Raw genomic sequence first — 27384 nt, 5'->3', positions numbered from 1 at the left:
AGAGAGAGGGGTCCTGGAGCACTGCAATGTAATTCTTTGCCAATGTAAGTTGTAGGAAAAAAAAAAAGGCAAAGGCTGATAATGTTGGCTATGAGTCACTAGATAAAGCATGGCAAGTACTTCTGAGAGGACAGATGGATGAAATCCAAGTAGGAAAAATGATTTTATCTTGTACTGAGAGAAAACGCCCTTCCCAGAAGCCGGGGCAGAGGGCAGCTGAAAATTTGATCCTCAGATCACAGGTTGGCCATTATTCTAGTGGTTAACCCTTGGTGCCCTGCTATGAAGTCACAGGAGGCAGTGCCAACTGCTTCTTTCCTCCCTGATTTCCCTATTTCAGATTGCTCTGGAAAACAGTTGTTTCTCGAATGTGGTTTTATTGAGAACCTCCCCAGCCTGCACTATTGCTCTTCTTAGCTGCTACAAGAGCCAAATCAATGTTTTCAACTGTGCTTTCAAAGGTACTGAAGGGAATGGACAACTCTCTGCTTGGTGATGCTGCTGCTAACTGATCGTTACTAGATTGATGATAGGAGAGAGTGACTTAGTCATAGGCTTGACATTGAAACGCGCGAGCTTTCGTCACTGATAGATAAACGCTCCATCTCTAAACAGCTCTGACTGAAAACTAGTCCTTATGAACGGTACTGCTCAGTGCTGTCAAACCTTCGCTACTCGGAAAGCAGGCTGAAAAGCACTAATGCTGAGGGCGGCCTGGGCCTGCGGAGGGGCCGAGCTGAGGGGCGGCGACGTCGCCGCCCCTCAGCTCGGCCCCTCCGCAGGCCGGAGGCGGGGCGCTGTGCCGGGCCGCCCCATATAAGCGCGGCCGCGGAGTGGCTGCCGGTAGCTTCCTCTCCTCCGGTAGTCGCAGTTCCTCTCGTTCTCTCAGCCCGCCCGCTGACGGGCGGTGGGATGTGAGCGGGGCCTTTCGGCGTCCCCCGCTTCTACGTAGGCCATGTTCCCTTTGGACTCCGCTTGGAACATCTCGTTCGCCGGCTGCGGCTTCCTAGGGGTCTACCACATCGGCGTGGCCAGCTGCCTCCAGGAACATGCCCCTTTCCTCGTTGCCAACGCCCGGAAGGTGTACGGGGCCTCGGCCGGCGCCCTCACCGCCACTGCCCTCGTCAGCGGTGCCTGCCTCGGTAAGCGCCTGTGGTAGCGTTGGGGGGGGGGGGTAGGTGTAAAAGCTCAATAGGGTTTGCTGCACATGAGGCTTTTCCTGTTTATTTTGAGAATAGAAATCGCAGGAAAGCATCTTGAACGTGATGCGAGGGAAGCAGATGCGACTGTTTATTCTTATGCTTGTCGGTAGAGAAACAACTGAAACAAGTGTGAGCTAAGTGAAACCGGAGCTGTTGGCTGCTTGAAGTCATCTGTGATCTCTCCAGGGCACTCCCTGTTCTCTGGGGACAGATAGAGTTCTGAAATGTCACCTTCGTGCAACTAAAAGTCGTCAGTTTCTGCGTGGTGAGACTTGAACTTTTCCCCCTTAATGTGATGTTTACAGCTGCGACCAATGGAGTGTGGCTGTTGCTCCTGGAGCATACTGGGAGCTTGAAGCCCAGCCTGGGATTTCTAAGGCTGTTGTGCTGCGATGTCTGGCTTTCTCAGGGGGGAGGAAGTAGGTATCTTCTAATCCCATCTGTCGGGGTCCCGTTGCTGATAGCTGCTGGGATTTGGTTGTTCTGCTGGCTGCTGCTTGTGGTGCTGTGGTGACTGCACAGCTGGCTCCTGAGCTGGGAGGGCCTCTGTTAAACTGGCAGAGGTGTGGCACACACATGAGACAGGCTGAAGGCTCTACCCGAACCCTTTTGCTCAGCTGTCATTACAGGGCTGAGCAAGTCTCTTACCTTGTCTACCTTGTTTTTGCTATTTATATATCTAGAGCATCCACAACTTCCCAGAAGGCAACACCCAATTACTTGTCTCATTCCCTTTGAGGTGTAAGGATAGGCATGAGAACAGGGACTGAATAAGGGGCCGTTTTTAGGTCACGTTTGCTCCTCTCTCTGCAGATTTGTTGTTTGAAGCCGGCAAAGGCTTGCATCTTGGCTACTCAAGTTATGTCTCAAGTTTGAATGCTCTTGGCCATTTATATCTCTTTTTTCTTTTTTGCTCTGCTTGTGGCTGGCGTGTGTGTTACATAAAGAACCAGTGACTTCTGAAAGTAAAAGCAGATGATGGAATGCCCAGCTGGGGCCTGGTATTGCTGCACTTTGTCCCTTTTATAAGCCATTCTGACAGTACAGATTGCAAGCTGAGGTCCAGAGGTTGGGGTTGAGCTCATAGGGAAGAAGGGGGCAGAGGGGGAAAAGAAGGTGCAAAGTGTTCTAGGAGAGCAGTTTTTCCTCTGTTGGAGGGTCCTGAGTATGTGTTGTGCAACTGGCTTCTCCCTGAGAGAAACCACAGTAGCCTGTGGGCTTTTTAAAGCTCATGGCATAGCCTGCCTTGCGCTGTCTAATGTGCTGTCAGTTGAATTGGAGCACTAAGTAGCATCCCTGGATGGATGGCAAGCAGGAGTCTTGCTTATTTGGCTGCATGTAGATAAAGGTTAGTGCTTTGCTGTGTCTGTACTTGGTTGTGAACTTAATGCAAATAAATACTTTCAGAGGAAGAGTGGAAAAAAACTTTTCCTTTAGCATTTTTTTTTCAAGTTTCCATCAATTGAGACCCTGTCCAGAGAGAACAGAAACTGTCCTGGCCTTCAGGGTCTATGATCCCACTTTGTTTTTTAGCTGGCCTTTCTCTTCTGGTCTCTGTGCCAATCCAGCTTGCCTCTGAGCTGAGTCTGCCTTCTCCCTGAACTGGGAGCACTCCGCTGTCATTTGCATGTGGCAGTAAGGCTCTGCTGTGGGCAAACACTGAAGTGAATGCCCTTGCCAAATACTCTGCGACCTTGATCGCTCAGCATAGACTTTGAAGGCACATTTGAGCACAGCATGTAAAGGAATGTTGGACATGAGTATTAGCAAGGCAGAGGACCTTATTTTGAAATAAGAGTAGGAGATATTAATAGTCTGCTGTGACCTCACCTAGCTCATGTTAAGCACTTTACTATTAGTTGTGGGGGACTTGTAATTCTTCAGGGCTGTGCCCATGGCATTGATCTGTGTTTGAAGTGTTCTCTCTAGCTTTGACATTATTGTTTTCACTGGCAGGAAAATGCATTGTTTTCTCCACTAGAATAACCTGTGTGGATGTTGCAGTTTATTGGGCGGTCTCCCATGTTTGTAAGCATGTTTGTTTTACAGTCCAGAGGCTTTTCTGGGAAATGGGCTTCTGTCAGACCCGCTGCTTCTTCTGGGGCTGTCGGAACCCAACTTGCTAAGAAGTGCACCTCGATGTGCCACGCAAGGAAGAATCCCTTTCCTGTTGGCTTTGTGGTCTCCTTCTTATGTCTGTGTCATATCCTGCAACTTTTCACAAACTCTGTGCCTGGAGCTTATGTTGATGATAAAACTTGAAGTTGGGGGGCCTGGATGAGTAGAATTGGCTCATGAGATGCAACAGGACAGTACTTTTCCAGTCACTAGTAATGCTAAAATACAGTTAATATTAGGTTCCAAAATCTTTCTTGTGAGGGTAGGGAGATATATTTTTGTTAAGGGCCTGGAATGATCTCACTTCATTGAGCTGCGTAGGATTTGGTGTGCCTGCTTTGGAGGCATAATGCCTGGTATGAATTATGGGATGCAAACCTGTAATCACCGAAAAGCTGTTTTTGAGCTGATGCTTAGGCCCTGGACTGTGCTTGTGATGCTTGTGACTCATAGTTAACCAACAGCATCTCTACCAACAGCATCTCTACTGTGCAGCACGTGAGTGCTGTCCTGTACTGCTCTCTTCTGAGTTGGGGGGGGGGAGCTGCTGAATTGTGCCTCTGTTGTGGCAGAAGAGGTAGATTCTGCTGTCAGAGGCAAAGCTGTCAAGCCCCCATCTGTGGGAGTTAGTCGTGAAATGTGAATGAGCCATCAGTGCCAGCAAAAATAGTAAAGCAAGCCGAGGGGATGCTTTTGCTACAGAGAATGCAGAAAGGAGCGTGCATCTGCTAGATAGAGCAGCATTGTTTGAGATGCTCTTGAGTTTTGTTATGAAAAGTTTTTCCTGTTTGTTTGGGTTTTGTTTTGTTTTGTTTTTTCCCTTAGTATCTCAGTCAGGACTCTGTCCCAACCTTGTCCCATGGTGAAGTAACAGTTGTTTGATGGTCAGGCTTGCTTGTCACTTGTCATCATATGACCACCAGGAAGCTACGCTGCTGAACTGTAGGAACTTTTTCTATTGAGTAATGGAAGAAGGATGAGGAGGTTAACCCGTTCTGTTACCTTTCAGATTTGAATTGTGCTGCTATCAGTGAACACTGACAGCATCTTTCATTCTGAAATTAGTTCTTCTGCTTGCAAAGGCTTAAAGGCTGATCACAGGGGTTATTTTGTGTGTGTGGAATCTAACATCAAATCCCAGATTGAGGAAAATAAATCAGCTTAGTTTCTAATGAGTCCTCAGAGCAGTGCCAGTTCATGCTGGCCAGAGCGTGAATCATGAAGTTTATTTTGGGGGAAGTGTGTTTGATGCTTCTTAGTGTGGCTGTTGGATGGGATCTGGAGGTTCCCTAGGTACGTGAGGGAGACCTCCATAGCGTGTGGGAGTCAAAACCCAAGTCCCTTTCTGTATCTGTAGTGCTGCACGAACCTAGTGTTTTGTGCTGCTTTTGGTGCTTGCCTAGACCTGAAGTCTTGATGCTTTCTGATGCAAATAAGCGGCTTCTGTCTCCCACATCCTCTGAGGCTCTTTTCCAGTCTTTTGTCTATGCTGCACTTAAATTTGTTCTCGGAAGAAATAATCCTTTTCCTCCTGATACCTGCGTGTTCTTTGGGTGGACCTGTAGGTTTGGGAAGCCTTAGCACTTAAAGGATTTAGTACCACTTTCACACCGAAGGCTCTCGCAATGTCTCTGTACTTCTCCTGTGGATTATCTAGTTTGCAGTCCTGAGGCAGAGGTGGCAGCTGGTAGAAATGGATCAAGGATCACTTAGCATATGTTAATTATAAGACTTGTTCTTGATGGCTTATTTGAATGCTAGTGATTCAGGGCTGGGTCCGGTGAGAAAGTTATTTTGGCGTATAATTCAGCAGGGTGTGTGTGAATTCATCCTGTCCAATTTATGTCATGCGTGGAGAAAGTTAGAGCCCTCTTGCAGAGTACGGGGGAGTTGTATCACTTCACCTAGCCCAGTGGTGTTATACAGTGGGACTGGTTAAAAACTTATTGGTGTGTGTGAGCTTCAGGTGGATGTTGCTGTGTCTGTCTTGCTGCCTTCCTTGCTTCTGCACTCTGAGCCTTGCAGGAAGGTTTGTGCAGGGGCCCATCTCTCAGAAGGGTCAGTGCAACCCGCTGCAGGTGATTCCTATCCTGCTCACAACCCGAGTCATCTGGATGCTGTTGGGGGGGACTGCTTCTGACATCTGTGGAAGAAAGGTATGTAAATCCCCAGACGTTCTTGTCATGGAATGCAGACTGCCTTGTGATCTGCCTGACTGTTGCTTCCTCAGTAACCTTCATCAGAACGACATACCTTCTGAAGACTGCTTTGGAGCAAGGTCTCTTGTTGCCACTGTCTTGCTTGTAACCTGCTCCGCTCGTCACTACGGAGAAAAATTAGGGATGTAAAGTGACACCAAACGTGTCAGTGTGAGATGGAAGGGCAAAGCGGGCACGGTGAGCAGCCTGCATGGAGGTGTGTGGGGAGGTACTTGGCATGGGGTGGAGCAGTTGGCTTACGGTGCAAACATGTGGGAGCTGGTCACGCTGCAGGCTCAGAGCCAGGAGTGGACTTCAGAGCCATTTCTCTCATTTTCTGCCAGGGCTCAACGTGCTCTAGCAGCCACGCAAGTGTACAGTGAGAAAGGACAGGGAGAAGGGAGTAAGGCTGCCCTTTGAGTGGCAGAGCCTGCCCACAGGAGAGCACTCAGCAGGGCTTAGACTGAAAACCTCCAAAAGCTGTGTATAGGCCTGGATGGTGATCTGCATTGCTTTGGTGTTGGTGAACCAGCTCGTGCATGGTAATGTAAAGCATAGCTGGAGTGGAAGCTATTTCTTCAGGCTCTAGAAATAAAAACCCAAACTGTTCCTTCTGCTTTTGATCTTCATGGATCTGTGGTGCAGATATTTAGCAAGGCAAGTTGGCTGAACCTTGCTGGCATGAAGTAGCAGGAAAATCCAAGAAGTTTCTCTACTGTCATGTAGCACTGCTCTCTCCCCTTCCAGAGCATCTTATTTCTAGTGCCTCTTCCACTGTCAAGTGGAAATAGTATGCTAGATCCTGAGGTCTGTGTTGCTGATCTGCTGACAGACTCTGGAAAGTGAGTGTGGTGTATAATGTTGTGCTTGTGAGTGATACTTGCTCCTTCTGCAGTAATTCCTGTTCAGAATAACAACCACTAGAGGCTTTGTGGTAGTAGATTTCATGAGGATATCTAAAGCAAGATGTTCCACTTCTGCTTCTGTGCAGGGCAGAGGGTGGGTGCTGTGTGAGTATGAAATGGCCTGGGTTCGGGTCCATATTTTTTCCCCCCCTTCACATCCTCTCCTTCACTAGCTTTTTCTGGCTGAGTACTTTTCCGAAAGCAAGTAACCCAAAGCCCAGTGTTGCTCTGGCTCATAGCAAATAGAGGGAACCTCCTGTCACCACATGCAGATTAAGTTGTACTCGAACACTCGCAAGGACTGAAGTACGGAGAAGGACAGGACTTAGAGTTCAGCTTGCCTATGGTCCTGAGCAGCTTTTCTCTTTCATGTGCTCTTACACCCTTTATTTTCTTTCTAAAGCACTGATCAGAAATGCATTGTGAACCCTTGTATTAGAGAATTACAGTGGAATATAATAGGCTGGTGGTGCTCACTGTTGTGATTGTGCCACTCGATAATCCTGGCTGTCTGCCTGACCTGAGCTGCCTCTGGGCTTTCCTATTGATTGTTTCCCCATAGAAGCTCCAGTGTTTTTTGCTTCTCATTGCCAAGTCAAATGCTCCAGTCCTGTGTCTGCAGGAACCAAATGGACTTTGGTTTGCAGGATGTTTGCTAGTTGGTGAGACTTTGCTGTGTCAACATTAGTGTCAGCGCAGTGGGGCAACGCACATGCAAAGTTTCTTGTCATCTGCACCCCATATCCAGGGTGTGACAGTAGTGCTGGTTTATTTATCAGCTGGTGCACAAAAAAATAGCTGTTTCTTTTAAGGGAAGAAATGGACTCCTTCTGTTTGGGGCTTATTTTGATAAATACAGAACACCCCTCTGCTTTTTCCCCCTGAGTTTCACCTGAAGTGAACAGACATGTTGATGAGAGGCTTGTACATCTGAAGCAGCTGCAGTTGACCTGGATTTACGTAGCGATCCTGCTGCAGGCTATACCTCGGCACTGTTTGTAGGCTTAGCAATGCTTAGCTCTGAATATCTGGGCCAGAAACTGTGGGATAAGCCCTTCCTTCAGCATCTACCTCTGGCTGCAAGAGCTGGCTCTACTTGAAAAGCTGCCTTTGTGTCTCCGCTTGCCCTTTCTGTAAGGTGAGAATGTTCCTTCCGTAGTCTCAGAGGGATCCCTAGGAGTTACTCGAGTGTGGCATGAATCGGTGCCTCTTACTCTTGAGCAAAGGAAGGGAGACCATTATTTGTGGCCAGGTTTTCTAAGGAATTTCCCTTGCAAAAGAATTTACTTATTGGGGCTTTACCTACAAAACTCAACAGGGAGGGTTACCTGCCACTGGGAACAGCCAGTTGTGTGACTGGGTTTATCGCAGACTGGTTAAGGATGTGTTGTGGGGGCAGTTGTCTGCTGCCTCTGCCTTGTTAAAAACAAAATCTCCTTCTCAGGTCTCTTATCTGGATCTAATTCATCAGAGCTGCTTCTTATCTGATGGCAAAATAGAAGATAGAGAAATGAGTGAGAACCTTGAATATAAGTAACAAATATAACTAGGATCAACACAAATTAGGGAAGTCACAGGAGAACAGCTTGTGCTGGTACATGATGTTTCACAATATTATTATCAGCTTATTGGAAGATGTGCACAGATGTGACAAGAACTGCTGCCTTTAAAGGTTACGGTGCTAGCTGCCTTCTCCCAGCCTGAAGTATTTAATAAAGGACAGTTTTACTTTGTGTTAATGAGTGGGATAGATACAACTTCTGGCAAGTAAGGGATAGTTCCCACCACCACAAATGCTTTTAGGCATTTTTCTAGGATTTCAGCCTGAAATTGAGGATCTGTCTCCAGTTGTAGGATGCAAACCACCTGAAAATATCTTATAAGGGCAGACCGTAAGATAGCATTCTTATTTTCTGCTGGCATTAATTTATCTTTTTCATCCTCCCCTGACCCTCTTTGACATCTTCCATGTATTGCTGATGTGCAGAATGAGAACCTGACTACCCAAGTTGGCCTTCTTTCAGCCCATATGAAGGTCTGCCTGGTTCTTGTTTTCTTGGGGCAATGGGTGGAAACCAGTTTGCTTCAGCGTGAAGCATGAAGCTCAGCCACGCAGTGGGGATCTTTCACAAACTGAGATCACTGCCCACAAGAACTGGAGTTGTCCTTAGATCACCACCGTGTTGCTATTTGCTCTTCCTTTTGCTGAGCAAATGGGCATTCGGAGGAAACATCTGATAAAATTATCTCGGTTAATGATTTCCTAGTGGTCAGTTTGCAGACTTCTGCTTCAACATCCCTTGCTTACAGCTTAATGTCTTTAGGCTGGCCATTTGTGTTATAGTTGGGACTGTATCATCTCCTGGGAGAGGCCAGGCAGGAAAAGCACGTGTTGCTCACTTAGGATTCAGCAGAGGCAGGAGCTGCACAGACTGAGCTGGAGCAGCTCGGGGATTTGTACTCAGGATGAACATAGGGCAGTTCTCCTGAATTCTGTACTCATGGCTATAGGCTGGCTGTTAGCACTTCCAAGGATGAGTTGCTGGAACAGCTGAAGTAGTAGCAACAAACGTGCAACCAAACTAAATTAGCTTTGCAGGTGATAATGCTGGTAAATTCCTTCTGACTCTTGCTCCTAAACTCAGGGCCAAGCAAGGATCTGTCCGTGTGAACATCAAGAGCTCCAGTCGTGTGAAGTTGCTGCCCAAGTTGAGAGCAAAATGCCAAGGTGATGGTTTGAGGCTCTCCTACAAAACATCTGGGTCAAGCACCACACAAACCTCACTCTCAATGGATAGCTAAACATGGACTCTGTGCAACACCACCTTACAAGCAGCAATGAAGTGAGGTCCCTTGTTATGGTACAAGGCAGCTTGCTCTTGTCCTGGAAATCTTCTGGCCAAATTACCTTGGTCAGGGCATTGGGCTCTCCAGGTGCTGGAGAAGTACCATAAGCACCTGCACTTTCTACTAATTCCTTTCAGAACTTTAAGTGTCTGTCCACATTGGAGCCTCTGCTGAGAAATAGGACAGAGGAGAGAGGAGTGGTGCCTTGCTGATGTGTAGGAAGACATCTAAGTTCTTGTTGTTGCTGGATACAGCACAGGTTTAGCAAGAATCTTTTGGTGCTGCACAATTCCCTGCCTGCTCTGTAACTCCAAGCAAGGTATGGCATCTGCAGTGTGGGCTGTGACTTCCCTGTGTGTGCTCCCTAGAAGCAGGAATAGGGATGTGTTCCCTGTATCCTTGCTGCACCTGGCCACGCTGTCTTCTCCATCCCTATTTGAAAGACTTTCCGCTTGTATCCTGTTTACCACTGGTCTAGCCAGGGAGCAGGAATGTCCCTGGCACGGGGGCTGAACTTTGTACTGATGTGGAGCTCTTCCAGAAGGAGCTTCTCATCAGAATGCCCCTCTGCCTCTTCAGCCTGTTCTGTTCCTATTTTCGTTTCTTTCTTAAGCTCTTTTTTTTCCACATGAAATACTTCATGGGTCATCTGCCCTTTTGGTGACTGGAAAATAGATATCAGTGTGATCTGATGTCAGCAGGCAAGCGTCACTGTGCCCTTGGTGCTAAAGCTCTGCTGCTGAAGAGGTCAGAAGAGGCTCTTCTCTGCTCTCCTCCCATAGCAACTGACACCCCACACTGCATCCCACGGGAGGTGCCGCAGGGTGTTTATCTGTTGCAATAGCCTTCATCTCCATGTGTCCCACAGAGCTGAAGTAGCCTTTGCCTCAGATTTCATAGCTCCAGTTAGTGGTGTTTCCTGCAACATCGCCTTTATTTTGTGATTGCTCTTCAGCTCTTCTCTCCCTGTGGGGCGAGGTAGTAGCAGACTCTCCTTTGATTGGTGGTTTCTATATACAGTGATAAACAGTACATTCTGCTGAATGCTTCTGAGGTTAGAGAAGGGTGGAAGGTGAACAAGAAGGCAAGGTAGCAGAGGCTTTGAACCTGGGTCATTTTGGAGTTGTGTGTCTGGGAATGATAGCCAGTTCTTTGAGAGAACTACTCTTGCCAGGTCAATAAGCTAGTGTGAGACTCTTGAAAAATGAAATGTGAACTAGCAGCTGCCTATTAGTCTTTTTGCTTGGGTAGCTGTAACTTGCCCTTTCTAGCTACTGCAGCAGGGTTGCAGGCTGAGCCTACAGATGCTCTGGCCTTCCTCACCCAGCTGATGTTTAAGGACTCAGCTGTCTGATGCTTCCGTGCAGTATTCAGGTTTGTGGTTAGCCATGCACACTGGGATGGCAGTGCAGGAAGGGAGGAGTATGAGGGGGTGTGTCTTTTCTGCTGAAAAGATTCCTTGTATAGATTTTCTTAAAGAGGAATAATGGTTTAGTAAATCTGCATGAGGATAAATGTTGGGTAAATGGTTAAATGGGAGAAGGATGTTTTCCCTGCAATCAATACAAACTATTAGAGATTGTCAGTGTTCCTTTACAACATACCCCAAAAGGGGGAAAAAAAATCATTTAGGTTTTCCACATGGCCCTGTATCCTGAGTCACCAGATTCATCAAAACCTGTGAAAGACTTTTCTTTGGACTGGAATCGGCACTGGGCGGTAAGAGCAGTTAGTTTGTGGCTGACCCGTGCAGGGTTTCTTTCTCTGCTACCTCTCATTCAGCTGTTTTTCCCTCTGGCAGCCTATTTTAATCCCATCCCTACCACAAAAGGTGTTCCAGGAAAACCAGCTCAAATTCTGCTCACACTCTCACCTCTTCTTTCTCCTCCCATACTAGTTTCCAAGCGGGCTTGTCATCTGTTATAGATTTAGCTACATAAACCTGACCCCTTGGCTGAACCCTCAGCTGGCCTCATTTCCAGGAAAACTGGTGGTGCTGCAGATCACACTGTGCCTCTCTCAGCCTTCTGAGCTATTCTGCATTCAGTCATTCAGTTTTGCTGTTAGGGAGCTAACAAGTCCAACGGGATCACAACTGCCCGTAAGCTGAAATACCCGAGAAGCTGCTTGTTGCAACCTGTTTATATGCGTGTGTTAAAAACACCCAAAAGTACCCAAGAAATTAAAGAAATGAAATTGGTGACTGGTGGTTAATTCTTATTCTGTCCTGTTTTCCAAGTCCCTCCATCTCACTTGGCTGCGTGATGATGGTTGAGCAGGTATCTGCAACTGAAGTTGTTCTTCAGATATTGAGACAGGCTGTTTCCTGGCACGTTTAGGATTTCACAGTTTTCTTCAGCAACTTCCAGCTGAGACTTTTGCTCAGATATGAGTCGTAAGCTCCATTTTTATTGTGGTTGTTTTCAGTACCGCTGTCAAATCTATTCAGGTGAGATTCCAGGTCTGAAGACGTGTTTCTTTAAGCACCAGCTCCTGGGTGGCTCAGTGCAGCTGAGTTTCCTAGGCCAAGGTGCCAGACTGGAATTCTTTCATTCTTTTTGCCTCTGTTGCACATCCTCTCTTCACCCTGTCAGACGCGAAAGAGTGGTTGGGATCGAGTGCTAATGACATGGTGCTCATGAACCAGCCCCACAGAAACCAGTTTACTTTGTGTTGGGAAGGGACCTGAACCATGCAGCTACTATCTGGAACAGGCTGTGCTCAGTGGCTTACTGCTAATTGATAAGTAAGATCAGAATTAGGCTGCTAAACGTTACTTTAGGAAAGAGCAGAAGATTGGGATTATAGTGCTAAAAATTGCTTCAAAGAAGGGAACTTGGATTTTCTGTTAAGTTGCTACCTCACATTACCTAAATCCTGACCCCGGAGTTTCTGGTCATGGTCAAGGGTCTCGTTCAGAGCTTGCTTGAGCTACTGGTGTCGCTGGCTTTCCTACGCACAAAATCACGTTCCCAGGCTGTGTTTAGGGAGAACATATTGCTGGCACACGTGTATTGCAAAAGAATGGGATGTGTCAATATAGTGTTGACAGTGTTGTTTCCCTTATCTCTATTTATTAACCTGGGTCTAACTTGGTTATGGTTTCAGGGTTGGGGAGGGAAGACAGCAAAACAGAGAGGTCTCAAGCCAATAAAGTTGGCTTGAACTGATAGCAGCTTCCATCTTTGTCCAATAACCACATCTCTGATGGTAGAGAAGAGCTGTGAAATCATGGCTGTTTTCCTTCTGTTGCTGTGATTCTTCCCTTTGTACTCTTCTCATATAAATAATCACTATATCTCTGGGAGTGCAGTGATTTGCCTTGTACTCAGCGGAATGCTTTGTATCTCTTTGTGACTAGGAGATGCACGGGGAGGCGTCTGAGTGTGTGCAGAGGGCAGCATGCTGGGTGGGGACGGTTTGGCTTGGGTTGGTGGTTTTGTGTTGTCCTTTCCCTTCTTTCCTACTGCAGAGCTGTGATGCTTGTGCCAGATGGGGCTCCCAGTGACCATGAGATAATGGGTTTAGCAGCTGCCTTTGCTTCTCTGCAGATGAGCTGCTTTCTCTTCTGTAAACCCAGCTGGGTCACTGAGGGAAAGTGTAAAGCATGCATGCCTTTGTGAATCCTGCTTCCCCACAGGGCCTGTTTCTAGTGCTGTGAAGTAGGACACAGAAGAGACGGGGCTCCATATCCACTTCAGGTAGCTCTAAATAGCTGGTTGCCTAAAGAAGCATAGTGTACATTTTGCTTACCTGAAACAGCATTGCCAGCAGAGCTGTAATGATGGATCAATTGAAAAGAAGTGATATTCCAGTTTGCCTATAAGCAAAAATGCCAGTAGATCGTGTTTTTCATGTCAGGAAAAAAGGATGTTTTGGAGTGAATTCAACCGTAAGCAATAAGGAAGCCCCAAAATAACCTCATTTTCTGTGTTGGTCTGTTGCTTTTTTCACCATCCCTCACTGTTTGTTTAAATAGGACCTCCTGAAAAAACATGAGGCCTTATCCAGATGCGTGTCATCATCCTTGACTTGATAGAACGTATGTGAGGTGATGGTAGCTGTTTGCAGTGCAGATGTGTGAGTGCCAACACAGCTAGCTTCTGAGGCTCTGTAACTGTGCCTGTAGTAGCCACTTATCTTGAGCTATATTAGCAAGTAGGGAGAAACTTCAGAGCAAAGCTGTGAATGAAGGATTTCTATATCTTATTTTTTGAAAAAGGCTGATTTCTTGCTACCATTTCATGGTGCGTGTTTCTCATTACAGGTGAGGCTGGCGCCAGCATTATTCGAGTGTCTAAAGAAGCAAGAAAGAGGTTCCTGGGTCCGCTTCACCCCTCTTTCAACTTGGTGAAGATCATTCGGCTCTGCCTGTCCAAGACTGTGCCAGAGAATGGGCACGAGGTGGCAGCAGGACGTTTGGGTATTTCCCTCACACGAGTGTCTGATGGAGAAAATGTCATACTGTCAGACTTCCATTCCAAAGAGGAGCTGATCCAGGTGACTTGAGGCTTATTGTGGGGGGCTGGGCAAGAACTGCAGACTCTTTTGCTTCGTGTTTGTCTCCAAATGTCTTTTATAATGTAGTATAATTCTCAGAGTGCGCCCATGTGGTACTCTAATAATTCAGTAGGCTTTGATATCATTTTTATGTGCTGGATCTCTTTCTTCCTCAGGCCTGTGTCTGCAGCACCTTTATCCCTGTCTACTGCGGGCTGATACCTCCAACCTTGCGTGGAGTGGTAAGACTCTTAAAATATTTCTTCGTTAAATTACGTACTAATGAATAAGACAACAAATTCTGATACTCAGTTTGGGCAATCCAACTGCCTGTTACCTGGAAGCAATTATCCTGAAGAAGCACGAGGAATTCCCAAAGAAACAATGTTAGCAATGGATATGCCTTGTTTTCAGGTCCTGCAGTTGGCTAAATTGTCTGGCTGATGTAACTTAAGCGCTGGCTGATTTCGTAGGTTTAGTATATAGTTATCCAGGCTCCTTGGTGGAACTCTCCAGCACTGAGGCTCTAACCCACTGTTCATGTGGAAAGAACTTTGTTCCAAGGTAGAAAACTATGTGTTCTTTTCCTACAAGCCTGACCTCCTTTGAAGAATTTTAACAGCTAGTGCTGTTAGCAGGCCTCTTTTCCAAGGCATTCTTCATGTCCTTCTTCTGAGAATGTTTTATCGGCAAGTGCTCTTTTTAGTTTCCTATCCAAGAAAGCGTCCAAAGCAGTTTCTCCCCTTTGTATGTTCATGTTAGAAATGCAAATGCTTGAAAGCTGCACAGGGCTGGAGAATCTTTGTATATAGCAGCCATGCGTAAGGGTCTCAGCTGAGCTTGGACTTCCGTTGTGCTGTATGAGGTACTGCACATGAAATGGCTGCCTGTTTACAATCTAACCAGTTGAAAGGAAGAGTTGCCGTTCACATCTGCATGTCTTGCCTTCCCTCAAATGAGCTGATCAGGATGCCTTAGTGTGACAGGGCATCAAATCTGTTAAGCCTCCTACAAGTGAGGTCGGTTTCGTTCCTGCATAATATGCAACTAGACTGTTTTTGTATTGTGCAAGTATGTTAAGCAGAGCAATGATCTAGAAATGTTTGATGTCTAGCCCTTCAAAGAAGTGACAGATCGGGCTGGTTTGACATTTGCTCAACAGCTACAGTCTGGGTTTTTATCCCCCAACTGGTGGGAATGTAGCAGTGGCTCTTGCATAAGACCTCTTTGGTGTTAACTGGGGTGAACCTGGCTCAAGCAAAAATCACAGAATTCCAAAACAATGTACAGCAATCGGGTTATGAAATTAGCAGCTGCCCTGCTGTACCAGGGAGTCAATTCTCTTGTGAAGTTTCCACGTGGGGGAAAACAAGGGGCTGGGGGAGGGTGAGCATGGGTGTGGGATGAGATGAGGAAACTAATTTTTACCTCTTCCCCAGAAAGTAATGGCTCTTTCTGTCTCTGAAAGCCAGTATGGTGAGGTGAAAGGCTAAATCAGATTGGGTATGAACTTGGGAAAAGGCTTTGAAACGGGACTGCATGATTCCTAGCACAACTAATGACTGTATTTACCACAAAATAGAATGGCACACCAACTCAACTTACAGGTACCTGTTTTCAAGGCAGTATGCCTGTGAAAGTTACAGTGTCCTTATTCTTTATCCAAATTCTTTCTTTTCCCTCCTGTCTTTTCAGTGTTCGATTTTTGTAACTCTAGCTTTCTTATGGGGAGGGAGGGGGATGATGAAGGTAGGTGAGAGGGAAAGAGAAATGAGTTCTTAAGTACTGAGAAACTAAAGGGCCAGTTGCTGACCTGAAAACGTGCTCTCTAGCTGTGACCTTTCAGTGGCATGAGGGTGAGGTTAAAACCTTAAAAAGCGTAAAAGAGAGCTAGCTGTTAATCTGGCTGAGTGCAGATCCCAGGGATGCGGAGGACTCAGTAAGAGAGGGGAGCCGGGGACCTCAGGAATGATCTCAGCCTGTGTTCTGTCCCCAAGAGTTCTTGTATACACCTGCAGGTAGGCTGAGGCTGCAGCCTATGGCACTGATGCTGCTTTTGGCTTTGTAAAAGAGTGGTCAGCCTTGGATTGGCTGGAGGTTCAGGTAAATCCAAATAAGTACTGGCTGATTTGTGTAAGAAACACTTGCTTGCAGAATGGTGGACCAGAAGGTGGGGTCTTAATGTGTGTTCCTTGATTTCAAAGCAGGTGCTAGCTTTATTGTAGATGTCTTTCTAATAACATCTGTTAGCTTCTGCTGCCACCCTCTGGAAAACTTACGTTTCCGCATCCTTACCACAAGCTAGCCTTGTCTCAGCTAATTGGCAAAAACACTCGTCTCTTCTTCTTTAGGCAGAGTGAATGTTCGTGTTTCCAACAGGGTGCACGTGTCTTTGAGTTATATCTATCTCCTCCTTCTGCCCTCTTCACTCTCCACACCCAGGCAATGCAGGAGCCACTAACCATGTCTGTCTCGATACCATGTTTGGTGAACAGGGCCTGATGGATGAAATGCTCCGTGCTGTGAGTTAGCTGTGGTCTGTACGGACTACAACTGAAATTACAAGCTGCTTCTCTTGAACCCGTACACAGATGTAGCCCCAGAATTTGTTTTTGCCCTCCAGAAACCCCCTGCTCAGTCCGCTCTGATCCTGTTGCTTGGTTGGGAGCTGAGTTCCTCTAGCTGCATTTGCATGCTTGAAGTCCAGAAGCCTATGAATTGTTCTTCAGGCTCTTACAACTTGGAGAGATCTCAACACGTGCGCTCTCCAGAGAAAGTGGCAAGCACCCCTTAGGCAAAGCAGACAGTGTTTTCCTGTTTTCCCATACTGTTCCATGATTCTGTGGCTGTGCAGTGAAAGACTAATATCTGCGGTCAGCCTGCCTGAGAGGTGAGGCAAAGCAGGGTGTGGAATTAAAGCACCTCCTTTTCTGGTCAGCGTTTCCCTACTTTGGTGGGAATCAGCATCTGCCAGCTTTGCCTTTTGCCTGTTTTGCTGCCCACCCAGCAGAGGAATGGAAAGGTGTTACAGCTGCTGCTTCAGGGGCTTTGTAGCTCTAGTACATGCTGATTTACTTCTGAACTCACACCAAAAAAAGGTTTTTAGGCAGCAAACAGATCAACTCTCCTATAAAACTAATCATTTTTATCAGAGGTACACAAGAGTTCAAGTCTTGTTTCTGCAGGGATCTTAAGATTGCTGCTCTCTCAACTTGACCATTATCTCCATCTTCTGCATATTGCTTGCTCTGCCAGAGACCTCTGATAGGGATTCTCTTGCTCAGCTCCTTGTGCAATTATGATACATTAAAGAATACTTGAAGTACATATTGCTGGGTTTGTCCTTCCAACAAGGGGAATGCAGCTGTTTATAGTATGTATGTAGAGAATGTTCTCTGATAAGAACTCCTGTTAGGAGCAAAACTTAAGTCCCTTGTACTCTGTTATCACACCAAAGCTAGCAGGTTATAAATGTGTACCCGTGTGTTGGAACTGCTGCTTGATTAGCCTCCTAGCAACAAATCAACTGCTTTCCTTCTTAGTTAACAAACTGTGACGGTGGTGACCTGTGTTTGCGCTGTTTGTGTTGAGCACAAGTAAAAATGTCTCACTGTCACTGTGTGACAGCTTAGATCAGTTTGCGCTGCAGGTGGTTGTTGGTGTGTCATACTGTCAAACTGAACAGGACTCAAACCCTGTAGCAGATGTAACTCAGTAGTCACACAAGTGAGTTATGCTTTTGTCATTGAATGCTTGTGGTCAAAACACTCTTTCCTATGAGGAAAGGCACATAGCAAAAGGAGATGATAATCAGCACAGGTATGCTGTCACTACTTCCAGTTCTTCCAGCTCTAGTGGATGTTGTTCGTTCTCTCCCAAAGTTTTTGGTACAGATGTGAACAGGGACATGTGAAGCATTCTTTATTCTTGTAACTGATCATTTGCCTTTATTTCAGAGATATGTTGATGGAGGAATTTCTGACAACTTGCCACGATATGAGCTGAAGAACACAATCACGGTGTCTCCGTTCTCAGGGGAGAGTGATATCTGCCCACGAGACAGTTCCACAAACATGCATGAGCTGAGAGTCACCAATACAAGCATCCAATTCAACCTTCGCAACCTCTACCGCCTCTCGAAGGCCCTCTTTCCTCCGGAGCCACAGGTGAGATTCTTGGCAGTCTCAAAGCTTGGGGAAAAGGCTAGACATTAACTATTGCACATACTTCAGAAGAAGAAGGTTGCAGGCATTTAGTTTTCAGTTTCTTTTTTATCTATTTTTTCACCTTGACAGTTGGCAAACCTTGAATATCTGTGCTAAGCCATATAAGTGGCTGGTTTAAATTTTGCTACTGTAATGCGTGTGTTTGAGAAGATTCCCACATGACTGTCTATAAAGTGGCATTTGCCAGAAAGCCAGGCTCGCTTCTAAATAATCTATCAGCTCTCAGAACTAATGTGCTCGTGAGGGTTTTTTTTTTAAGGTCATGCTAGAAGTACCAACTGAAAGCCAGTGGCTGTCTCTCCTAAGAAGTGCAAGTAGAGCAGGTGACACTGTAAACAGTTTTACATGCTTCTGAGCAAATGCAGTGTTAAATCTGGCATTTGGGCACAATAAGCGTACATCTGCATCCTGAATCACTTTGTCTAAGTTTTCTTTGCTCCTTCTTCACTAGTCTTAGCTGGCTTTGTCTGTGAACACAGTGGCACTTCCTGGCATCTGCAGGGAAATATTCTGGGCTGCTTGTTGGAGTAACTTCCAGACAGCTGCCCTTAGCAGTGTCAGCTCTAGATGGAGAAATGAAGTAGCTGCAGCTCTAAGCTTGTATTTGTTAGTATTCCAACATGAATTATCAAGTGATTCTAATATCCAAAGCCTTCATGTTACGTCTCTTATTGCTGCTCAAAGCAGGACAATTCCTCTCAAGTCAGCATTGAGCTGAGTGCTTGTTCTGTTCAGCTGAACAGCCTCCAAATGGATTGCTTTTGCTTACTTCTGCCACAGGTGCTGCGGGATATGTGCAAGCAGGGCTATCGGGATGCACTGCACTTCCTGAAGAAGAATGGTAAGGCACTGAGTATTTGTGGGGTGTGCTGAATTGCCTCTCTGGTGCCAGGTTTCGTGATCTAGCCCTGAGGTTAGTTAGTGATGGGTGTAAAAGGTGGAAGGACAAAACTGGTCAAGGAGAGTGCTTCAGATATCTGATTAAGGAATTTCCACCAATAAGGATATTTTAGCTCTTTAGGAAGCAGAGATGGAGTAGATACCTTTTCATTGCAATATGGAAGGGCTGACTATTTTGAGGCAAGAGCAGTGGTGTTGGCACAACTGAGTGTTGAACTTATGTAGCGTGTGCTTAGTGTTATGTCAGCAGAGATTTACTGCCATTTGGAGTGTCAGCCGATAAGCCAGTGCCCTTCTACTTGCAGAGAGGGTAAGCCTAAGGGGGCAGAGCAGTGCAGAGCGTTGGCATGCCCTCAGCAGCCCCCGGGGCCTGGCAGTTTTATAGGCTTTGCCGGATCTGATGTTCCAGCCCTGGGCTTCCCTGCCTCCCTGAAATGCTGTTTCAGGCTGAGGACGTTTGATGCCACCTAGTGTCAGTTTAGCAGACCAAACACATTTGTTTGCTTTGTGGTCTCTACTAGACTGGGACAGTAGCAGTCATGCAGCTCCGTGGATTAAGCTGTGGGAGGGGAATGTGAATTGGTTGCTGGTGAAGTATATAGCAACAAAACCCTATGAAATGGCCCCCTGTAACGTGTGGAGGGGAAACCTAAGAATTTCTGAGGGGGAAAAATGATGATGATGTTAAAGCAGTCAGTTTTCTTACATACTGCAGTAAGCATTACCAGAAATAAGAGACAGGGTATTATGTCCATCTGTCTGGGAGGTGGGTGAAGAGTAATATTTTAAGTGCCAGGCAAGAAAGAGTAGCTAACTTGTATGATCTTTATCACTTCTCAGGTCTCCTTCACCTTTATCGCCCAAGTCCCGCTGGTCCTCTCCTTGCAATAGAAGCCCCTCCAGGTGAGAAGAAAGAGGAAGAAGAAGAAGCTGAGGACCAGATGGAGGAAAACACTGCCCTTGCTGTTGTTGAAGACCACATCTTTGAACACTTGCCTCCCAAACTGAACCAAGGTATGATCCAAAGGAAGAGAGCCCTGGCCATTTTTGTGTGCTGCCTGGTCTGTATCAGAGGACTGCTGGGATGTGGGTCTTGCTTGTTGGTAGCTGGGGACTGAACACCTGCTGGTGCTTAGATAAAATAAGGGCTTGGATATAAAGGTGTGGAGACTGAACTGGGGGGGGGTGCCTCATTTGACACTTCTACACTGTAAGGCAAGGATAGGATCTTGATGCCTGTAACCTTCAGGAGCTCGATGGAACTACAAGTTGCTGTTCCTCATCTGTGCTCAGAATTGCTACCCTGAGCTAGACTTCATTTAAAAAGTGGAAGGTGAGGAGGGGAGACTCCCAGGATGGGTAACTTAATAGATACTGCAGGGAAAAGGGTAGTCCTGCTCGAGAGTGATTCAGCCATGTTCTTTTCTGTCTTCAGCTCTTTTGGAGGCTTGTGCTGAAAGAAGAGGTCTCTTGACTGGTATTAGCAACACACTGCCTATACGCGTGGCCACTGCCATGATGGTCCCCTACCTGCTGCCTCTGGAGTCTGCTGTTTCCTTCACTGTCAGGTGTGCCTTCAGCTGTTTTCTCTGGTGCTTTTGTGCAGCCAAGTGTTTGGTGTAGCTGGTGGAACATGAATAGAGAGAAAGCAGGATCCTTTCTAATACCGTAGTGCCAGAGTTCTTGGGGAAAGAGTTCATGCCACTAAACAGCTAAGTGCAAAAATATTCCTACCTTCACGTGTAATTTAGCTGCAGCCAGTACTTCCAGCTTGAAGTAAGATTGCTACGTGCTGAAATGATAAAGTTCAGAGTCTGGAGAAAAGCTTCTGAATTAGAAGAGCTGATGAAAATGAGAATCTCATGAGATGTGACCTCTCTGGAGTGAGAGGAGAGTGTTCCTGTTGCTTCCAGCTCTACGCTTATGCAGCTGGAAAGGCAGGTCTGTCAAATGTGTTCTTAGTACAAGGTAGCCTGTAGAAGGCTTCTGGAAGGAGATGGTTTGTGATAGAAAGACTTAGATTTGGAAAGTATTTTGTTACTGAAAGCAAATGAAAATATGGAAGGCACAGATGCCAAGTGTAAAGAATAAGCTGCACTGCTCTCATCTTTCACAGCTTCTCCCACATTTATGAATGGCAGTGGAAATGACTCGTACAGTAACTGCCGCTAAAAACAATGAAACCATTCACGGGAGGCGAAACTGTTTCCTCCTGTCATTTGTGCAGTTCAACTAATGTTTGTCTCCTGTCTCTGTCCAGGTTGCTAGAATGGCTTCCAGATATCCCTGAAGATATTAGATGGATGAGGGAGCAGATAACTGAAATCTGCAACTACCTTGTGAAGAAAGCCAAGAAGAAACTGGGCAGTCATCTTTCAGCCAGGTATGGCTGTTTTCCTCCACAGCTCTGTCCTGTAGGGGATCACTCAATTTCCCTTTCTTCCTCTGACTTTTATGGAGTCTATTCCTTAACCATTTGACAGACTCAGAACGTGGTCGACTTCACTCTTCCCATTACAGGGCAGACCTTGTTATGAAGCTGTTATAACAATAGATGAGAAGATGTATATCTAATTATAATATCCTAACGTATTCTACTTCCCTTTTGTGGAAGATCGTTGTGGTGTTTGTCAGTCCAGGGTCCCCAAAACATCCTTTCTTAGGGGTACTTGAGCTAAAATGACCTTCTTTGTCTCAGGATCTAAGCTTGGTTTGGGGTGGGGAAGCACTTCAAAGGCCAGGAAATATCAGATTTTCCAAATGTGACAGAGTGCTTTGGATCTGTGTGTGCACCTTGGCTCCAGCTTTTCTGAGCCCAATTCCCTGCTCTAAGGCTGAGGCAAGTCTTGGATGAGAATAGGAAAATACTACAGTAGTAGGCAAAGGATCCTAGCATTAGAGAGTGATTCTTCCCACAAGAACTCATGATCTGAATAACTGGGAGATGAGAAGGACTATGGCTGTACAGGCAGTTAGAGGTGGAACGGAAAGAACCCTGTAGTTCTGGAGCTCTGGTCTAGTGACCTGCTTGAGTTGTCCCACGTACTAATTCTTTGCATGTCTGTCTTTCAGGCTTTACTATCACCTTGAGCTTGGAGGGCCCCAGAGCCTGCCAATTTCTCCAGCATCTCCTTGTGGTGAAGCAATACCTATGTGGATGAGAAGCAACCGTTCCCTGTCTGATGTCATGCTGAAGTGGGAGGAGTACCAGCGTCAGCTTGTGATGGGCTTACTCTGCATCAACGTGGACATGCAGGCATCCCTCTTCCCTTGGGAAGGATTTCAGATAAAACTTCCACCTTTGGACTGTGCAAAAGAGTGCCTGCCACTCTTCTGAGCCTACTGTGCTGGGGGATGGGGATGGGTGGGAAGGGGAACAGATACAGAGTGAGACCAGTCTCATCCCTTGGCAGCGGGCTGCCCTGTGCTCATGAATATGCTGCGAAGGGGACTTCCCAGAAGGGAGACTGGTGGAATTGTCTGTAGCCATTTATTGCCCACTGGGCTGGGTAAGTAGTCTGTGTTAAAGGCACGGAGGCTGATCCCTTGCTCTAAACTTGTGCTGAGGCTTGGCCGTGGCCCATAGCCATGCTGATGCTGACCCAACTGGGCTATCCCAAATAATGCACTTTGAATTGCCATTGGCTTTTCACCGCCAAATAATCAGGATGTAGATGACACTTTCAAGCTCACGTAGCTTTTAGCTTCCTTTGGCTCTTAGAGCATATTAATCTGTTTTTTCTCGAATCATCCGACATCTCTTAGGTCTTTGTGCCACTGAAAGATAAGCAGTTTCTTGCCAAACCCATGTTCCAAATCTCCTTTTGACTTTATTCTTTGATGCCAGACCATTGTCTTTGTCCCATAACTGCGTCCCCACTGAAAGCCAGAGGTGGCCCTGCTGCAGGCTGTACTGGGGCCACAGAAATGTAGAAAAGTAGTATATTTATCCTGGTTTATATTGTCGTGGACTCTCCCTGTGTAATTTCCATTCTGATAGAACTTTGGCAGCTTGAACGTAGAGTGTTAATTGTCACTGAGCTTATTTTAAAGCAGTCACTTAGGCTGAGTTGTTTCTTTTCTTTGTGGAGTTTGAAGCCTCATTCTTGTCATTGTGAATGGAATTAGTGTGGGGTCACACTGGAAAAGCTCAGCCCAACTACGTCAGGATCAGTTCAGCAGTTGATAGTTGGGAAGGAATGCGAAGCGCTTACAGGAAGGTGAGATGGTATGGGTCATGTTATCTTTGGGAGATTGGTGGTAGAGCGTCACAGCAAGTACTGGAACAGTGGCTGCCTTTGGCAGGGTTTGGGTTTGACTCCTTAGGGGACCATGCAATGGAAGGAAATTACAAGTGGGTGCCACGTAAGAGATCTCCTGTCAAGCTGGGACTTAGCTCTTTTGTTTGAGGATTTGGGATGAGAAAGATTCAGGTTTGCAGTTATATCAGCCTCACAGTTTGCCTCTTGTGTTGCGGCTCATTGGTACAGCCATGCAGTTGTCTATAGCAGGAGCATGAGAAACGGAAGTGAAATTGGGAGTGCTGGTGAATGTGCCAGCCTTCTTGGAACTGACTGTGCTTGTCTTGTCCCTTAAAAAGCTGGAGCAGGTCTGGGCTCTGCCTTATCAGTAGCAGTCTGCTTGTGACCTGCTGCCCAGAAACAAGCTCTCTGCTCTTCCCAAAATGAGATGTGGCTTCCTGTGGGGTTTGTGTGTACTTAAGTCTTTGCACTGTGACGCAAAGCCAGCTCCTGGCATCTCTTTCTGCAGCACATCTTGCTGTGCACCTCTCCTAGCACAAACAGTACGCAGCTGGCCACAGCAACCTTATGCCCTCTTTTCTGGGGAGCAACACAGGGTGTCTGAAGCTGATATGCAGCCTGTATGTGGAATAATAATGCTCTGATTTCTCCCTTCGGTTTAAAAAGTGAAAATATTGTCAGACATTTTAGTAGGTGCAGAAGGCAGTGACTCTAATTAGTCACATCTCCGCAGGCAGTGTGGGTGAGGTGGTGGGTGCTGTCTCCCACCAGCAGGACCGTGCATTGGACTTAGATTTGAGTACACGTTGCAGAGACTGGTAAGCACCAGAGCACTTCTTCACCAGTGGCTGTTGCAATCTGGGAGGCAAGAGAGTGGGCAGCTGTGATGCTGATGCTGTCTGTGAGATGCCAGTACAAATACTGGCTTGTGGCTGAGAATATCACCCCACTGTCCTTCCTGGATGTAGCTTACCTTGTGTAAAACAAGGGCCTGCATAGTTTATGAAGCAGGCCTGCACTTACAGTCAGATTTATTCTTAAGCTTCATGTAGTTAAGGCAACTAGGGTGTAGAGGAATCACTGTGGGGGGGCGGGGGGTAAGAAAAAAAGAACACAGAGGATTCTGAAACCAGATTGGGAATGTAGGATTATAAAGCATATTGGTCTTGTATTTTTATTCTTTCTGAAGCTTGTGGGACAAGCTGAATGCTGCAAGTGTAGTGAAGGTGAACCAGCAGCCAACTACTGTCAGTTCATGGGAGCAGGATATGCTTTTGAGATAAGGTGTTTGTGATTTGGTGTGAGCGCTTATTGTTCTCCACTGCTCTGGGTTACCTTCATAGTTTGCTGAATGTGCATCTGCTGTCCCTAATGTACAAGGAGCAATTAGTGAGAATGTGTAGCTGTTTAGTGGCATGAGATGAAAGCATTGCATCCAGAAGTCGTGCATCTGTGAAGGGTAAAGCCAGACCAGGAAACCCTGTGCTTAGAGGCTTGGCTCTGCCTATTTGTGTTAACATATGGGTGGAGGAAAATGATGCAACTATTTTTATTTTTTCCTTCTTCCTGGACTGGGAAAACCACTGACTGATTTATATAAACCACTCAACTGAACCCAATTCTTTTGGCAATAGGACATGCTAAGAAATTGCAGCTTGGCACCCTCAGCCCCTGCTTTTCTCTTGCATATCACACCCAGCTAGGCTGGTGCCGCTGTCTTCTAGTGCTCTGATCCAAAAGCTTTGCTGGTTCTGGTCCACACATTTCAACAGAGTAACTGCTGTGGCTGGTAAAAGGCCTGAATTCAATTCTGTTGCGCCTCATCTGCTTGTTAGTTCCTTTTTGAGATGTTAATATAATTAACTTTTATGCGCTGCTGACTTTAATAACCATAAATCAAAGCCTGGCTCTAAATGTGAAGGTCTGTCACTTCTGGGAGTACCACTCTCTTAGCCCTTTTTTTTGCTTGTATTCCCAAGCGGCTGTTGTGCAACAGCTTGTTGGCTTTATAGATTCAAGCTCAGGAAAAGGAAGTGCATATCTGTCAAAAATAAATCCCACACTCTACCCTCTGCTTCCTTAGGGAAAACATCATGATTTTCTCCAAGTTCTTGCTGCTCATTCATCACAGACTGCAGAGGATCAAGAAGATAGGGAGGATCTTTTTCTACATCAGCAATCTAGAAGGAAAGAATGCATGGCTGGGAAGCCTGGTGGTAGTGACCAGGGCCTGTGCTCTCCTTCCTGTAGGTGGTATTTGAGAAGTCAGGATCCTGGACCAAAAGTTCATCTTGCAGCCCACATCTGAAATCCTTATAATCTTCACTTGAACACTGCAAGAGTTTTAACCCTTGCAGCTGCTGTTGTTTCACTTATAGAGTCTGTGCATTCAGGAATCCATTTTATTTTTCTCCTTCCTGTGATACAGATACAACTTGCTGCTTTTTAACAAGGCTTACAATCAACTTCTCGTGCATCTAACAGGTCCCTAACCTGTACAACACGTGGTTCAATGTTGTGCACAGCAGTGTGCATCTATGGCGTGCTCTGTAAGCCCCCGTGATGTGGTGTGTTGGATTTGGTTTGCTGCCTGACCTGCAGTTAATAGTTCCACAAGTCGGCTTTTCAAGGGCTAGGAGGAAATGCTTCTGAAGACTGTCAGTAGGACCTAGGAAATGCTTTCTCACAACTTCCTGGGGGAAGCAGTGCTCAGATTAGAGAACAAGAGGGTGTTGACATCTGCCAGCACTGGGGTACCCCCAAGTTCTTAGATATTTACCGCTGTTCTTGTCCCTTTTTTAAACCTAATCTAGTAATCTGGTTTCCAAGCTTTCAGTCCTTATGCGAGAAGAGCTGTCACTTTTGCCAAAGTAGCTGTGGGAGAAACCCTGAAACTCCCTGCATGTGTTTGTGTCTGTTTTCCTTATGGGTCCATTTCTGCAAAGTGCATGGTAGGTGTGGGTGGCAGCGCTGCGTGTTGCCCAACTTTGAGGGCCTTGCCAGCAGTTCTTTCCTCTTCTCCAGCAGTTTTCTTCCCCTTAAAATGGTGAGAGAATGGACCACCTTGTCTGGTCACCACACCAGCCGGTTAGTTAGTGCCAAACACACCCTGTGCCTTCACAGCAGGTTCCAGCCTGCATCTAGTGGTGTCTGCCTTTCTGAGTGCACCACAACTTGTTTCCTCTCTTCTTCCTCCCTCTTCTTCTTCCCTCTTGCCCACCCATGGGACATTTCTCTGCTCCCAGCCTGCAGGACTGTCTGTAACTGCATCCATCCTGTTGTATGGCTGCACCTCAGCCCTCCTGCAAAGGGAGACTAGAAATGTAACTTGGACAGAAATACCTTTTTCTTATGAGGGTTTTCCGTTGCTCTGGGAAACAGCATCTAAAGCAGGCTTGAGCTAAATGCATCCTGGGGCTCTGCTGTTGTCACTGAGTTTGGGAAGCCCCTGGGGCACACCATGCGTATGGAAATCCTGTGGAAATCACTGATGTCAGAGCAGCAGCTTGACCAGCAATAGCACATACAAGTGATGTTATTCACATAGCAATGTATTCAAGTAGTGTTCACGGTAATTTTGAAGTTACAGTATTAAACTGATGCTTTTTTTTCCCTCCTGTTTCCCTTTTTCTAACGTTTTCTGGAGAGAAAAAGAAAACAAAAAGTATTTATTTTGGCAGAATTATATCTTCTAATAAAAACTTTCTCACTGTACTCACCTGCCTGTGCCACGTTGTTTGTTTTGCCCTTTAAAGGTACGTTAAGTATTTCTGACTGCACTGTATGATGTGGGTTTGCTGGGCCCTACTTTGCCCATCTCATTCAAACTGCTCTCAGGGTAAATGTGTGTCAGCATTTACTGAACCAGTGGACGTGGTGCTGTGGGTGCGGTGGGGAAGGGTTGGACTAGATGATCTGAGAGGTCATTTCTAACCTTAGTGGTTCTGTGATTGATCTCACAGGTGAAAGATAAGAGCCCATCTGTTTCTGCAGAGGTGCTGGTTTCCGAGAGGAGCTAAGCGGGCTGGGCGAGGGCAGGTGCGTGGCTCCTGTGGAAGGATGCGATGCCGTGCACATGCTCAAAAGGGAAAGTTTTCCTCCAGCCCTCGGCAGTCGCTTGAGGAACTGACCCGGGCCTGCCGCCTATTTCCTCATTCAGGAAACGGCTCATACTCAGCTGTTACGAGCAGCGGCCGTTGCGCTGCAGCTCAGCGCCGTTAATCCGT

At 46.4% G+C, this 27384-nt stretch overlaps 1 protein-coding gene across 1 annotated transcript; it reads left to right on the top strand.

The window, feature by feature from the left end:
- Positions 1 to 829: 829 nt before the first annotated feature.
- Positions 830 to 26872, top strand: PNPLA2 (patatin like domain 2, triacylglycerol lipase). Its single transcript, XM_072338290.1, has 9 exons — positions 830 to 1142; positions 13538 to 13770; positions 13947 to 14012; positions 17727 to 17936; positions 18777 to 18837; positions 19737 to 19910; positions 20332 to 20464; positions 21157 to 21279; positions 21969 to 26872. The coding sequence occupies exons 1-9, from the start codon at positions 956 to 958 to the stop codon at positions 22231 to 22233; spliced, it is 1452 nt and encodes a 483-aa protein (XP_072194391.1). The 5' UTR covers positions 830 to 955; the 3' UTR covers positions 22234 to 26872.
- Positions 26873 to 27384: the final 512 nt, after the last annotated feature.

Source organism: Excalfactoria chinensis, chromosome 5 (genome assembly GCF_039878825.1).
Source record: "Excalfactoria chinensis isolate bCotChi1 chromosome 5, bCotChi1.hap2, whole genome shotgun sequence".
Classification (NCBI taxonomy): domain Eukaryota; kingdom Metazoa; phylum Chordata; class Aves; order Galliformes; family Phasianidae; genus Excalfactoria; species Excalfactoria chinensis.
Note: the sequence above shows the minus strand (reverse complement) of the source record. Positions and strands in the feature narration are given on the sequence as shown.

Coding starts and splice junctions, on each gene's coding strand:
- PNPLA2 (XM_072338290.1), top strand. CDS start 956: ATGTTCCCTTTGGACTCCGCTTGGAACATCTCGTTCGCCGGCTGCGGC. Junction 17,937..18,776: donor TCTTTCCTCCGGAGCCACAG/GTGAGATTCTTG, acceptor CTTCTGCCACAG/GTGCTGCGGGATATGTGCAA. Junction 21,280..21,968: donor GGCAGTCATCTTTCAGCCAG/GTATGGCTGTTT, acceptor TCTGTCTTTCAG/GCTTTACTATCACCTTGAGC.